Source organism: Rhizopus delemar, genomic scaffold (genome assembly GCF_000149305.1).
Source record: "Rhizopus delemar RA 99-880 supercont3.9 genomic scaffold, whole genome shotgun sequence".
NCBI classification, from domain to species: Eukaryota; Fungi; Mucoromycota; class Mucoromycetes; order Mucorales; family Rhizopodaceae; genus Rhizopus; species Rhizopus delemar.
In genome coordinates, this window is record NW_027137835.1 from 2205987 (window position 1) to 2219015 (window position 13029).

General features: G+C 32.0%; 4 protein-coding genes across 4 annotated transcripts; 1 reads left to right on the forward strand and 3 right to left on the reverse strand.

Annotated features, from left to right (window-relative positions):
- Positions 1-1040: 1040 nt before the first annotated feature.
- RO3G_11920 (uncharacterized protein) lies at positions 1041-3356 on the forward strand (the record flags this gene model as incomplete). Its single annotated transcript, XM_067666504.1, has 9 exons — positions 1041-1389; positions 1442-1796; positions 1871-1976; positions 2044-2152; positions 2204-2244; positions 2274-2358; positions 2414-2535; positions 2588-3025; positions 3078-3356. The coding sequence occupies 9 exons, from the start codon at positions 1041-1043 to the stop codon at positions 3354-3356; spliced, it is 1884 nt and encodes a 627-aa protein (XP_067522605.1).
- A 196-nt stretch (positions 3357-3552) lies between these two features.
- Positions 3553-5168, reverse strand: RO3G_11921 (uncharacterized protein; the record flags this gene model as incomplete). Its single annotated transcript, XM_067666505.1, has 8 exons — positions 3553-4062; positions 4116-4243; positions 4299-4381; positions 4435-4516; positions 4569-4696; positions 4746-4933; positions 4986-5087; positions 5133-5168. 8 exons carry the CDS (start codon positions 5166-5168, stop codon positions 3553-3555), a joined length of 1257 nt encoding a protein of 418 aa, XP_067522606.1.
- A 270-nt stretch (positions 5169-5438) lies between these two features.
- On the reverse strand, positions 5439-6961 carry RO3G_11922 (uncharacterized protein; the record flags this gene model as incomplete). The annotated part of the gene is made up of 6 exons (XM_067666506.1): positions 5439-5624; positions 5677-6042; positions 6104-6319; positions 6372-6392; positions 6513-6684; positions 6744-6961. The coding sequence occupies 6 exons, from the start codon at positions 6959-6961 to the stop codon at positions 5439-5441; spliced, it is 1179 nt and encodes a 392-aa protein (XP_067522607.1).
- A 4917-nt stretch (positions 6962-11878) lies between these two features.
- RO3G_11923 (uncharacterized protein) lies at positions 11879-11977 on the reverse strand (the record flags this gene model as incomplete). The annotated part of the gene is made up of 1 exon (XM_067666507.1): positions 11879-11977. One exon carries the CDS (start codon positions 11975-11977, stop codon positions 11879-11881), a length of 99 nt encoding a protein of 32 aa, XP_067522608.1.
- Positions 11978-13029: the final 1052 nt, after the last annotated feature.

Sequence of the window (13029 nt, forward strand, 5' to 3'; positions counted from 1 at the left end):
ATATGACATTGTTTTATACTGCAAGAAATATTCAGCCAAATGATAATTGCGTATTATTTCAACTACAGATCTTAGCTATCTCTGCTTCTTTAGATTCAATGAAATCAAAGCATCTTGAGGCACCTGTATTTCAGTTGCGTGAAAGACAAAGACAAGCCAAATGGCTCAAAGTATGCATTCAATTCTCTTTTCAAAGAAACCGTGAGGAATACGGCTTAAATAAATTACGTCTCCATTAGATATATTAGCAGTCTATGTAAAAAAATAAAAAAGATAAAATAAAATGATGTGTGTTTACCTTTTTGCTTTTTATTAGCTAGACTTTTTGTTCTTTTCATACTTTCCTTCATCGTTTTATCATCCAATGCAACAAAAGCTTCATTTTTACTAATAAAATCTCCATAGTCAGCAGAGTCTTCTCCTTTGCTACTATTTGGCAAATTGCTGTATAGCTTTTTTCTTAAAACTTCTTGCTCTTCATCAACTTCTTACTTTCATTTTTTCTTCTTATTCCTCTTTATTAACCTTTTGTTGTTGTTGTTGCTGTTGTCGTTTTGTTCATAGATTCTGTAATAACTACCAGAAGCTTTTTAGCCACTAGATTTTTTGCCGTGGTTATGTAATTACATAATTTATTTCAACTTTTGTCTTGGATAAGTTCTTTGAAATTGACATGATTAATCTCTAATATTTTTTTTTTCAAAGAAAAAAGGTTCCATGAAACATTAATCATTTTGAAAATAAAACAAGCATTGGAGACAAATTAATTTATTTCCATAAAGATATCTTGTATTTGAAAGAAAGGATATGATGAGAGAATACAAAAAGGACATAAAACGAGGATAAAGAAAGTCAAGTTTATTTAAAATGAACACAAATGGTAAAGCAGGTTTGTGATGGCAGTAATACTAAATAATTTCAAACATTAAATTTTTAATTAAATTTTATGTTGTGCAAGAACATTAGTGACATTTTCTCTTTCTTTTTTGCTCCCTTTTACTCTTTTTATACTTGCACATCATCAAAGCATATATACATCTATGTACAGTCTATCGAGAAAGTGGAGGTTATCTCTTCTTTCTATGTTTTTCATTCTTGTTTTTATACAAATATGGCTCATGTTGAGCCCATCTTTTAACAATAAAGATCGCATCATCGAAACATCCTCCATCAATGAGACACTATTCGCTAACAATGAAAAGCAACCTGTGTTAGTTCACACCGAAAAACCAAAAAAACAATATGTTTTAAACGGATTTGGTGGATTTTCATCCCATTTACCAACAATTCAACATTCATTCAATCCTGAACCTGCTGCATATACAAAATTAAGAGAAAAAAGAAGATTAGCCATCAAAAAATCCTTTTTACACGGCTGGAACGGATACAGTAAGTATATCAATAGTAAAGATATCGGCATGCAATAAAAAACAGAAAATAGAAAAATATGCGTTTGGACACGATGAGCTGACGCCTTTATCAAACGGAACAAATGATCCCTTTGGGGGCTGGGGCGCGACGCTTGTTGATTCACTCAGCACATTACTTGTGATGGACCTAGAAAGCGAGTTCAATGCTGCCATGCGCCTTGTTCACCGAATAAACTTCAAAGTGAATGATGATGTCAGTGTGTTTGAATCCATCATTCGTTATTTGGGTGGACTCTTGAGTGCGTATGACCTCTCCGAAAGAAAGTATCGGCCATTGATGGTTCAAGCAGAAAAATTGGCGATTGCTCTCTTGCCTGCTTTTGATACACCCTCTGGTTTACCTGCTCACTACTGGAATCCAGCAAAGTAAACAAGCAAAAAAAAAAAAAAAAAAAAAAAAAAAAAGTGGGATACAATTCTAAGCTCTCATTCTTATTTAGAAATCAATCGGCTCAGCGAGATACGTTAATTGCTGAAGTAGGAACAGTTCAATTGGAGTTTTTGATGTTATCTCAGTTTACGCAAAACCCTGTATATGGACAAAAGGTAAACTTCCTGTTAAATAATCAATAATAACTCTATTGACGCACTTGTAAAAAAAAAAAAAAAAAAGGCACAAGCTATTACTGATTTATTGGATAGTATGGGTTATGAGCATGGAATATATATTAAAGGGTTATTTCCAACTGCATTGGATGTTGATAAGGGCCACTTTACAGACAGTAAATATACTTCAAAAGAGTTCAATTCTATTTATTAACAAATGTATACAGGTAAAACTACTTTTGGAGCAATGGGTGATAGTGCATTTGAGGTAAACATTTATAATTTCACATAAAAAAGGTTATTAATGGTACATTAATACAACAGTATTTTCTCAAAGAATACCTTTTGACAGATGGAAAGATACCTCAATATGGAAGAATGTGTAAGAAAGATCATCTTTTTTTTTTAATTATTACAATATTTACTTTATTCACTAGACAAGGATGCTGTTAGAAGCATGAAGCAACATATGCTACGCCAAATACCCGGATATGATATGCTCATGTTACCACCTTTCGATACCCAACGTGAATTACCAGAAGATTATATGGATCATTTGGTAACTAAGACAAAAGAAAGAGAAAGAAAAGCTAAATTAAACCACACGACAGACTTGCTTTGTGCCTGGTATGCTTGCCATGGGATCTAAAACATTTAATGAGCCTGAGGATTTAGAAATTGCTAAAGGACTATTGGAGACGTGTGTATTCATGTATCGTACATCGGCTACCGGTTTAAGCCCAGAGACTTGGTATATTGACAAGACTGAAAAATATAATCCAATGACATACAATAAAACAAAGCAAGAGCTGAAAAAGTTAAGGGATTGGTGGTATGAAGATGACTATGAAGTGAATAGACCTGTTCAAAAAATAGCAGTAAAAGAACGAAAAGAAGAAAGTACACGATATGATGTGAAATACAAGTTACCTCAAGTGAAATCAAGACCCCCTTCCCTATTCTTTGGAGATGAACGATATCTTTTAAGACCAGAGACAATAGAAAGTTTATTTATTTTATATAGAATTACAGGAGATCAAAAATATCAGGTAAAACCAAGCAATAAGAACATAAGTGATACGTATTAATGATTATAATAAGGAATACGGATGGGAAATATTCCAAGCTATTGAAAAATGGTGCAAAACAAAGAGCGCATTCGCAGCCATTCAAAATGTGGATAGAGATGATATAGAAGACATAGAAGATAACCAAATTGATTCAATGGAAAGCTTCTTATTTGCAGAAACATTTAAATATCTTTATTTATTATTTAGTCCACCAGATGTTGTATCATTGGATAAATTTGTATTTAACACAGAAGCACATCCATTCTTACGAAGACATTGGAATTGGGATAAAATCATTAATCAAATATAAATGAATTCTTTTTACCCAGGATCTTTTTTTTGTTGTTGTTTAATAACATCTCAAAACATGTAAATTCATTTTTCCTTAAGCTTTATCTTTACCTTTTATTACTTATCAAACAGTGTATCTTTGACTCATTTATCTAATATATCATTTAAAAGCAAAAGTCTTTTATTGATAAAAATAATAATAACTAAATAGGGCTTTAATGTTCAGCAAGCTCCTTTTTGAATTCTTTTACAACATGATTATAATATTGCTCATTCAGCAAGACTTCTACACCTGTAGCTGCAAGGCACTTGGAAGCAGTGATGGTATCCTTGTGTGCCTGTTCAGTCTTGGCAGCAGCCGTAAATTCAACGGTGTGATTTGATGCGGTGGTATGTATTCCATACATAGGGTGTATGACGGGCACTTCATAACTGACATTACCCATATCGGTTGATCCACCACCACTTTTTTCTTGTTCTTCTCTTGATGGGAATCGAATACCATACTTTTTCATATGATTAGCATAGGTATCAGCCATGACAGCATTTTGAATCACGTCCTTGGTGATACCAATCTCACGCCAAGTGTATTTGACTTGACAGCCTGTAGCCAATGCTGCTGCTTCAAAACATGCCTCCATCTTCTTTATTAAACGGTCTGCTTGGGAAGCTTTTGTGGTACGGACGAAGAAAAATGCGGATGTGTGTTCAGGGATAATGTTGGCCTAATAACAAACAATATGAGCGAACAAGTGTATAAAAAAAAAGATGATCTTACTGCTTGACCGCCGTCTGTAACAATACCGTGCACTCTATCAGTAGGCAAAAGCTGTTGACGCATCATGCTGACATTATTCCAAACTTGAACAATAGCATCTAAAGCATTCACACCAGCCCAAGGTGCAGCTAATTTTAAAAAAGTTAAACCTATACCTATTTACTTACATTATAGTTTTATTACCTGAAGCATGACTTGGTTTTCCAAAGAATTCAACACGAACATCGTGAATAGCGATTAATTTACCATATTGATGATCATAAGCACTAAATAGATGATTTAGTATATTTCATAGCAGCTCTCAATTTCATACGCTTACGCTGGATGAAGCATTAAGCAAACATCAACGTTATCTTGAAATGCTCGCTTTTGAACAAGTACAATTTTACCAATGGACAATTCTATATGAAAAATTATTATATTATGCTTGCATGTCTTTTTTTTATATATTACCTTCAGCTGGAGTACCAAAGAGAATGACCTTACCAGAGGCCTTTCCACTTTCTAAAACCGCTTTAATGCCAATGGCAGAAGCTAAACCACTGATAGCAATCAAATTATGACCACAGCCTTGTCCCAAACTAATAAATGTGTGGGTAACACGAAAATAAAATAAATATAAAAATTTACCCTGGAAGACCATCATATTCTGAACAGATACCAATTCTTCTGCCAGATCCACGACTATATTCAGCAGTAAAAGCGGTATGCATTCCATAAGCATGACGTGTTACCGTAAAACCCTTTTTTTCAAGGTATTTTGTTAATATATAATGAGCATGAACTTCCTTCATGCCAGTTTCCATATTTTCATGCAACTAATACAATATGAATACAACTATTTTACATAAACTGGTAATATGTGATTACATCTAAACTGATAGTACGAAGTTCATCACTAATAGAGTCAATAGCTTGATTAACAATTTGTTCAATTTCATCTGTGCATTCGATATTTAATTTCTTTATTTGCTATAAAAACCATTAGATTTTATCATGAAGATAAATACAAATTACCTTAACACAATCTTCATAGCAAGGTAACTGCTCCATAGGGTTGACAGGAGAATAAATGAATTTTTCGTTATTAAAACTTTGTTCTGGTTGCTGTTTATTAAATAAGTTTGAGAAAATATTTCCTAAACAACTTGTTTCTGGTTGATCTAAAGGAAGTTGAATAGGTGCCATGTTTAAGATAAAGAAAAGAAAAAGGTAAGAATTTTTTTATTTTTTTTATTTTTTTTATTTTTTTTTATTTCAAATGTGTGTGTATATGTGTCACTTTTCTGAATAAAACCGAGTGGTCGGCGATAAATGTGAGTTTTAGGTGACATGAGTGAGAGTTCTTAATTTCTTTGTGATATGATAATTGCTATCATCAAAAGAAGAAGCTTGTGTTATAAATAATTCAGACTTAGAAACAACCAATCCATCTTGAATTACATACACTTGATCCTCTTGGTCATATTCTTCAACTGCTACTTTGATTACATAATCCATCTTTAACTCCTAAATATACAATAAATACATGTTAAAGCAAGCATTTTGTATTATTATTTACTTCGAGATGCTTTATCTGAACAAAGCAAATAGGACAATACCAAAGCTTAAGATTAGAATGGTAATCAAAGAAATCATTGGCATCAAAGCAAGACCGATGTTTACAGTGTATACTTTTAATAGGATGCCGCATTCTTTTTAATGTGGTTGGATCTCTCAGGGAAACAGCTTCGATCATGCATATTTCATCTTGTTCAATTTTATCATCAATAGTACCCGACATACAAGCCATGAATGTGTCTTCAGCACTCTCTTGCTGTCTTAATAATTTTATCATTATTTGCTGTGTGATAAGTGGATAAGGACTTGAATAAATTGATTTGTGAATAAACTCAGTTACTGACTGCATATAAAGCTGAGAAACCAACTATGAAAAGAAAAAAATAAAAATAAAAAAAAAACACACACACAAAAGAAAATGAGTGTACCTCTTTTGAAGTTCTCTTCATGACGGTACATATTGATATATGGCTGATATTTTGTTCATTATTATTTTCCAATTCAAATTGAATTTGAATCGACTGACAATTGGGTAGCTTTGGTTTTGTATGATCCAATGTGCTATTGTTTCTATATTTCCCTTGAATACATAATTTAATTTGTTCGCTTATATCAATATGCATGAAACCTTCCTTTACCGTTCTCTATTTAATATATGTTTATAAACAGCGTTTTGTTTATATATAACTTGATTACCTGCTTTTCATCTGTCCATACCTGATTTGAGTCAAATATTAATGATCTGCATTGAGGTTTAATAAGTGTCCTAGTTGAATTCCACAAGTAAAGATGATATACAATATTCTCTATTGGCTTATGATTATTTGAAGCATTTACTCTGTCAATTGATCTCTTTAGCACAGAAATTGGTATTTCAATGCAAGGTGTGTATCTCTCATCTTGCCAATTCACATCAACATAAAATACTTCATCTAATCTTTCAAATATTTCTGTTGTTGGTACATGATCATAAGCTAATGGATCTAAACTATTCATTTCCTTTTCTCTACTAAGTAATCAATCATATATTAACCTCTTTTCCTTTATTAATATTAAAAAGTTACTTACCATTCACGATAATTTGTATAGGCAAAATTCTTTGCTCTTGAAACAGAATAGCCTGGATAGATAAGAGATAAAAGGTATTCCGCCAATTGATGCGTTTGTAAATTGTCTTTAAACATATTCTTATTATGCACAAGATGATGATCCACTAAATATTGAAGAATTGCTTCTAATTTACGTTTTTTCAAACGAAATAAAGTAGTTGGTAGCTTTTCTGTCATTAGTATTACATGTATATATGTACATATATGCTTACAAGTTCTTGGTGCCTCGTATGTTTAGTACCTGTAATTTGACCAAGTTTAAAGGATTGTTCAATAGTTAAAATATGTGGTTTTTGTCTAAGGCTATTTTTTCTGTTGTACAATAAATTCATTAAACTTGTAATAATAAAAAAGAAAAGGGTCTGTACTCTCTGCATAATGTTTAATGCAACTTTTTTTTTTTCTTTTTTTTTTTGTTTCAGGGTGACTTGCTTCCCTTAATACTAAACGACATAACGTGCTAATTCTAGTTCTTTTATAGATAAGAAGTCATAGGACTCATATAGCCATCAATATTGACTGAACTACAACTTAATAGGAAGGGAATACAAGAAATTAGGAGGAGAAAGTGTAGTTTTAATATACTCACACCGAAATTAAAATTCTTACTATTTACTAGAGTATCAAGAAAATTTTGTAAACAATTATTTGAAACAATTTAAGTAAATTTATATAAATAGAACCTAGTATTTATATAAAGCATGGCTGCAAAGAGGGTTCGGATATTATATTTTTTATGTGAAATAATACTATTTCTAGCATCAACATGTACTTTGAATACATCAGATGCTGTGAATAGCCAAACCTTGCTGCTTACTTTTTAAGTAATTTTGTAATGCTTCTGATATCAAACTGCAAGGGGTTTTTTTTAGTATACCATCCAAAATATATTGTCCTTCATAAAACTTCTTTAGTTTCTCCATCAATGCATATTTTCTCTATGTTTGTGCTCTCAGAATGATTATGCTTTCAAAGCAGTGTTTTTTCGACATAAAAAAACATTATGCTTGTTATTTGCTAATGGAAAGTAAATATAGTGCTTTTGAACTTAAGCTGTTCAATTGTGTTTTTTTTTTAAAAAAAAATTGAAGCAATATATCTTTTATTTTTGGTTTAGAATCTTGCTATTTTTTTCCATAAGCGTAATAAAAAAAAGGACATTTGGAATGGCTATATGAATTGAACCTGTATTTTCGTAATACAGCAACTTAAAGGTTTCAGATTTGGTTCATTTATAGTATTGTAGTAGGTTGGGGCTGGGAGCTTCATATGCAGTACTGACGTTATTGCTAGCGTTATGGCAAATACAAATTCTTTAGTTGTTGTTCACTGCATTTGTACCTATCAATGAGAACTCCTGTTCAATGGGTCACTACAAGCATTTCATAATTAACGTCAAATTATGTTTTATAAATAATAAGTGCTTTTCTTTGTCAAAATAAATTTTGCAACAACACTCGGTATTTGTACGCACAAACTCTGTCGTTTGATGTGATATAGGTGATAGAAAGTCGTGCCATCTTTTGCATTGTCAATTACAAGTGGTCAAATCTACAAGAAGAATAAAAAGGTCGACCAGAAGACTGTACTGTATAAGTCATAAAATTATTCGTGCCCTCATCAAATCTTTTTTTTTTTTTTGTTGTGAATGAGGTTTGTTTTTGCACAAGAAAACAAAATTGAATTCAGTCCATCATCAGGCATATCAATCAGAGAGTCACTCAAGAGACAAACTTGAATGCTTTTAATCCAACAGTTTTTAAATATCTCCTTCTCACTTTTCAGTCTTTACTTCTAGTGAGCGTTATCACCGGCTAATCCTGTACGTTTCGCGATCGATGAACGCCTGTTGTGTGGCTCCACTAAAAATGTTAAATATCTCCTTTGGTTTTACTCTTTCAAAAAATCTACTTCAAAAACAGTGACTACCTGGTGTTTGAAATCTCCTTTGCTTTAAAATTTACGTGCATATTACTTTCATCATCTACCCATATGAGATGCTTTCTTATTGGAAGCTGAGCTTTCAAACTTTTGTAGCTTGCTTCATTTTGAACTTTTGGCGCTTACACTAAAAGTTTATATTTTGACGATTCATTTTGGGTGAGTGAAGTGACGGCTGAAGCAACTCTTATGCTAAACATTTGACCAAGAAAATAGACTTTAATATCAATAAAATCTTATGCGAAGCAAATAATCAGCAACAAAACCTTAGTTTCTTGCCTTATCTTTTTTTTTTTTTTTTTTTTTTTTTTTTTTTACGTATTCTTTAAATGTCTTCCGTTATTGTATGGCACTTGAAAATAAAAAAAAACCCCCCCACAAACTTCGCTGATTGTTGTTTTTACTTAAAATAACAAATTTGCCCTAAAGAATTCATTTTACTTCCTTTCCTTCTTTGCTGTTATTCGCAAAGCATATGGCCCTTGTAAAAAGACAAAAAGCTTACCGAAAAAAAATGAGATGAAAATAACTATTTTGCAGTTGAAGAAAAATATGCACCTGATCGGAAATTCTTTGATCTAAATGAAAAATTCGTCGATCAGATGGAAACCTGAAGGACAAATATGTATGCAAGTTTAAAATGGAAAGAGAAAACTAGATGAATGTATTCAATAAAGGCATAGTAAGAATCTAGCAACGTAATGAAGAATGGTAGATAATTTTTTTTTTCTTTTTAATTTTGATTTTGTCCGCATAGTTTCTGCAATGCTACTCGTTATGGGCTCTATTGAAATAATTGATAACAATTGTCAATTGCAAATTATTTCCACAAAATACAAAGACAATTGGAATGAAAGGAGAAATGAATTACTTCTATAGGGTCTGATTACATTATTTGGCCTAGTTATTTTCAGCTTTATCAGTTAAAGGTCATCATAACATAGAGCAAAGAGCACTTCAAACATTAAGCAAACAATGAAATCTGGGAGACTACGAATTCAAAACAGGTGTTTTTCTTTCAAAATTGAGACAAAAGTAAATTTTGGCAGTTTAAATTTGGAGGCACCATAAGTACAGACTTGAGCCAATTAAGAGCAAGAAATGTGAGATGTCTTGATGAACAGTGGCGTCAAACATATAAATCATGATCACAGTCGCTGTTCAAACAAAAAAGTTTTGTATTTTTTAATTTCATTATCCCTAGTCATTAACTATTCTTGGCGTCCATTGACGCGACGATCCTCGATAATGACCTGTTGAATAATTGGATTGACGTATGCTACTGCTTCAGGAAATCTGCTTTTAAATTACTTAATAAAACTCTGACGTGTCCGTCGATTTTGCATACATCAGTCAAGAGGTTTGTTCTACTAGTCTGGCATCCATTTTTCGGTGTAACTAAAGTACCTACTCTAGTTATTTTTAATGCTCTCTACCGCTTGGTTTTCCCTAAGCAGAAATTACGGTATATTCAAAATGGTAGTATACTAGGCTGTGCTTTTCCTAGTGTTTGGAAGGCACATTAATGCTTTGTTTATGGTAACGCCATTTGATTCGATGATTGTCTATCATCAAATCTTTGCTCTCATAGCATCAATGCGTTCTAATGTAATACGATTTTTATTGTAACTTTCTACGATACCAATGGTTTGATTTTTACTCTCCTTGATGCTCACAAGTTCACCGCTGTTTAATACGTGGCTTATTTATTAATAAATCTTGCCTTAGAGCCCCTACAAAAAATGTTTGTTCTACTGTTTTTATATTCAGAGTAAATAGGAAGCCCCTTGCTGGTTGTACGAGCGATATGATAAGCTAGTGAAGAGCGAAGTCTTTTCTGAACGAAAGTATGGAGCATTTATGCCTGATGTTTTTTTTTGCTCACTAAGAGACTTGATACTGTAACATAAAATATTCATCCAAAAAAGTAAAAAAGAACGGAACTCAAAAAAAATTGTTCTTTTTAAACCATTTACGCATAAAATATGAATAAAGAACTTGTCAATAAATACTTGGAGTTTAGAAAAACTTCCTCAAAGATAGGGCTAGAAGAAGCTCTTGTAAGATTTAAAATAAACAAGATTTAAATTGCTTGGAATCATAAAGACTGTACATCGTTTTAGGTACAATTTAGATCAATTGGAGAATTTGACTGGAAATTGTAAGATGTCTCTTTTTTATAGAGATCACTCTAAATTCTGACAACTGATTTACTAGCGAAGTTTTACGTGAATTGCTCTATATAACTTCTCAAGTAAAGAACGAAAATTCTGAGCGAGCAAGCACAACGATCCGCGCAACTGTCAAGCGTTTGAATAATGAGACATTCTTACTAGAACACAATCAAGCAGTGATAGAAATAATAGAGTTATTTGAGGACATTGAGTATCAAGAAAGCAACATGAATATTACGAATGTAAAAGAAAAACCTTCCATGTATTTTCTGACGCACAGCAAACATCTAACCATTTACTAGTCACTGGTTGAAGGCTTTGTGTATCTATCTACTCGTTGTGTACTCTTTAAAGCGGTAGCAAAAAGTAATGAAATCATTAAAGAAAATGTATTGTATTAGATATCTGTTGAAAACGAGCATACCTTAACTTTAACTGTTTGCTAGATTATAAATCAGCTTTTGCTTTGTGTACGTCGACTAAGCAATAGGTTTCTACTTCAACTGAGGTAACATGCAAAAGATAAAGGTAAAAAGTAAAAGTCTTACTGAAAAGAATATTTATGTAAAGTGAAATGATTTATGGTTTGGTGGAAGAAAACCCTGAATATGCACAATTGGTTAGACTTAAATTATCAGAGATGCAGATACTACCGGATGTTATAACCAAAATCACAGTTCTTTATTGTGAAGATGAGGTTTGACATGAAAAAAAAAAGAAAAAAAAAAGAATTGTATAAAGTAGCGGCTTACTTACACACACACACAAAGATCGAGCTTTTGAATGGTATTTTTTACCAAATGCCATCTTGGTTCTTAGCACAAACGGTTAACAGTCGCCAATATTTTTTGACGATGAAAGATCGAATTATTTCGGAAATCAAGATATCTTATGTAAATAAGTTTTTTTTTTTTTTTTTTTTTTTTTTTTGTATTTGAATAGCAAAAAGTAATCCTTATTTTGCATAGTCTGATAATAATCAAGCAAGAGTAACGTCGGCTCTACGTGTACTTGTAGGCATAGCTGCATTTTTTGGAATAAAACTGAATGAATCAGAAGTGGATATCTTCACAAGCATGTTAAATGAGGCGCAGTCAGAAAGGTAAAGAGTATATGCGTATGCTTGTCTATAAATGAATTAACTGACGTATATGGCTATGTGATTAGAATAGTAAAACTAGTACTCTGCTTGGTGCTTGTAGCTGCTGACCAATTTTTGAAGAGACAGGTAAATAAAACAAGAATACAAAAGTGGAAAAGTTTTATAAACCTATCCACAGAAATCTCTTGCAGAAGCACTTTATCAATCGTTGCAATGCGATGTGTCTGAAATGCCTTTATTGTTTTTGGTTTACTTTCAAACTGACAAGATATTAGAAATTGAGGATACCATACGATCTATTTTAGCTATGCAAGTACCAATACGTAGGTTGGATATATATAAAAAATTACTGTTTTAAAACTTTTCTTCTTCTTCCCATAGCCAGGTTAGGATTGTTCGAAATGCAAAAGCTTTTTAGGTCTTTAAGGAATACTACTCCCTCAATTTCTGAAAGCACCCATTTCTAGTATGACTACAATATTGCTATAAAATAAAATGTAAAAAAATAAGGATGATGGCGATTTTCAAAAGATAACACTAAAGAAAAAGAGGAAGAGGTAAAAAGGGCAATTTGTTTGGTGCATATTATTGTGATAAGCTCAGATTTGCGCTGTAAAATGTGTCCTACAAACACACATACAATTAAACAGAGTTCAGTACACATGGAGATTATTTACTCAATTGTACTGGTATTATACTTTGAAGTCTAAGAAGATCAATGCATATAAAAAACTTTATTTAATCTAAATCCACATGATTAATATATGTATACCAATATATAAATGTATACAGCTAAACTAACTACGATATTTAATATATTCAATATTGTTTAGCTTTGAACATTTGCTTAATAATTCATAAAAACGTATAATCTGTATATAGACGAAAGTAGTTTCTGCATATCTTTTCCCCAATAGCAATTGTATCATGCAATAAACTAATAAAAATGTTGAATATACCGTTAAGTATGTACCTGCTGGTCTTTATGCTCTTTTTATTAAACTATTTCAAAAATAAAAATCTCCCCT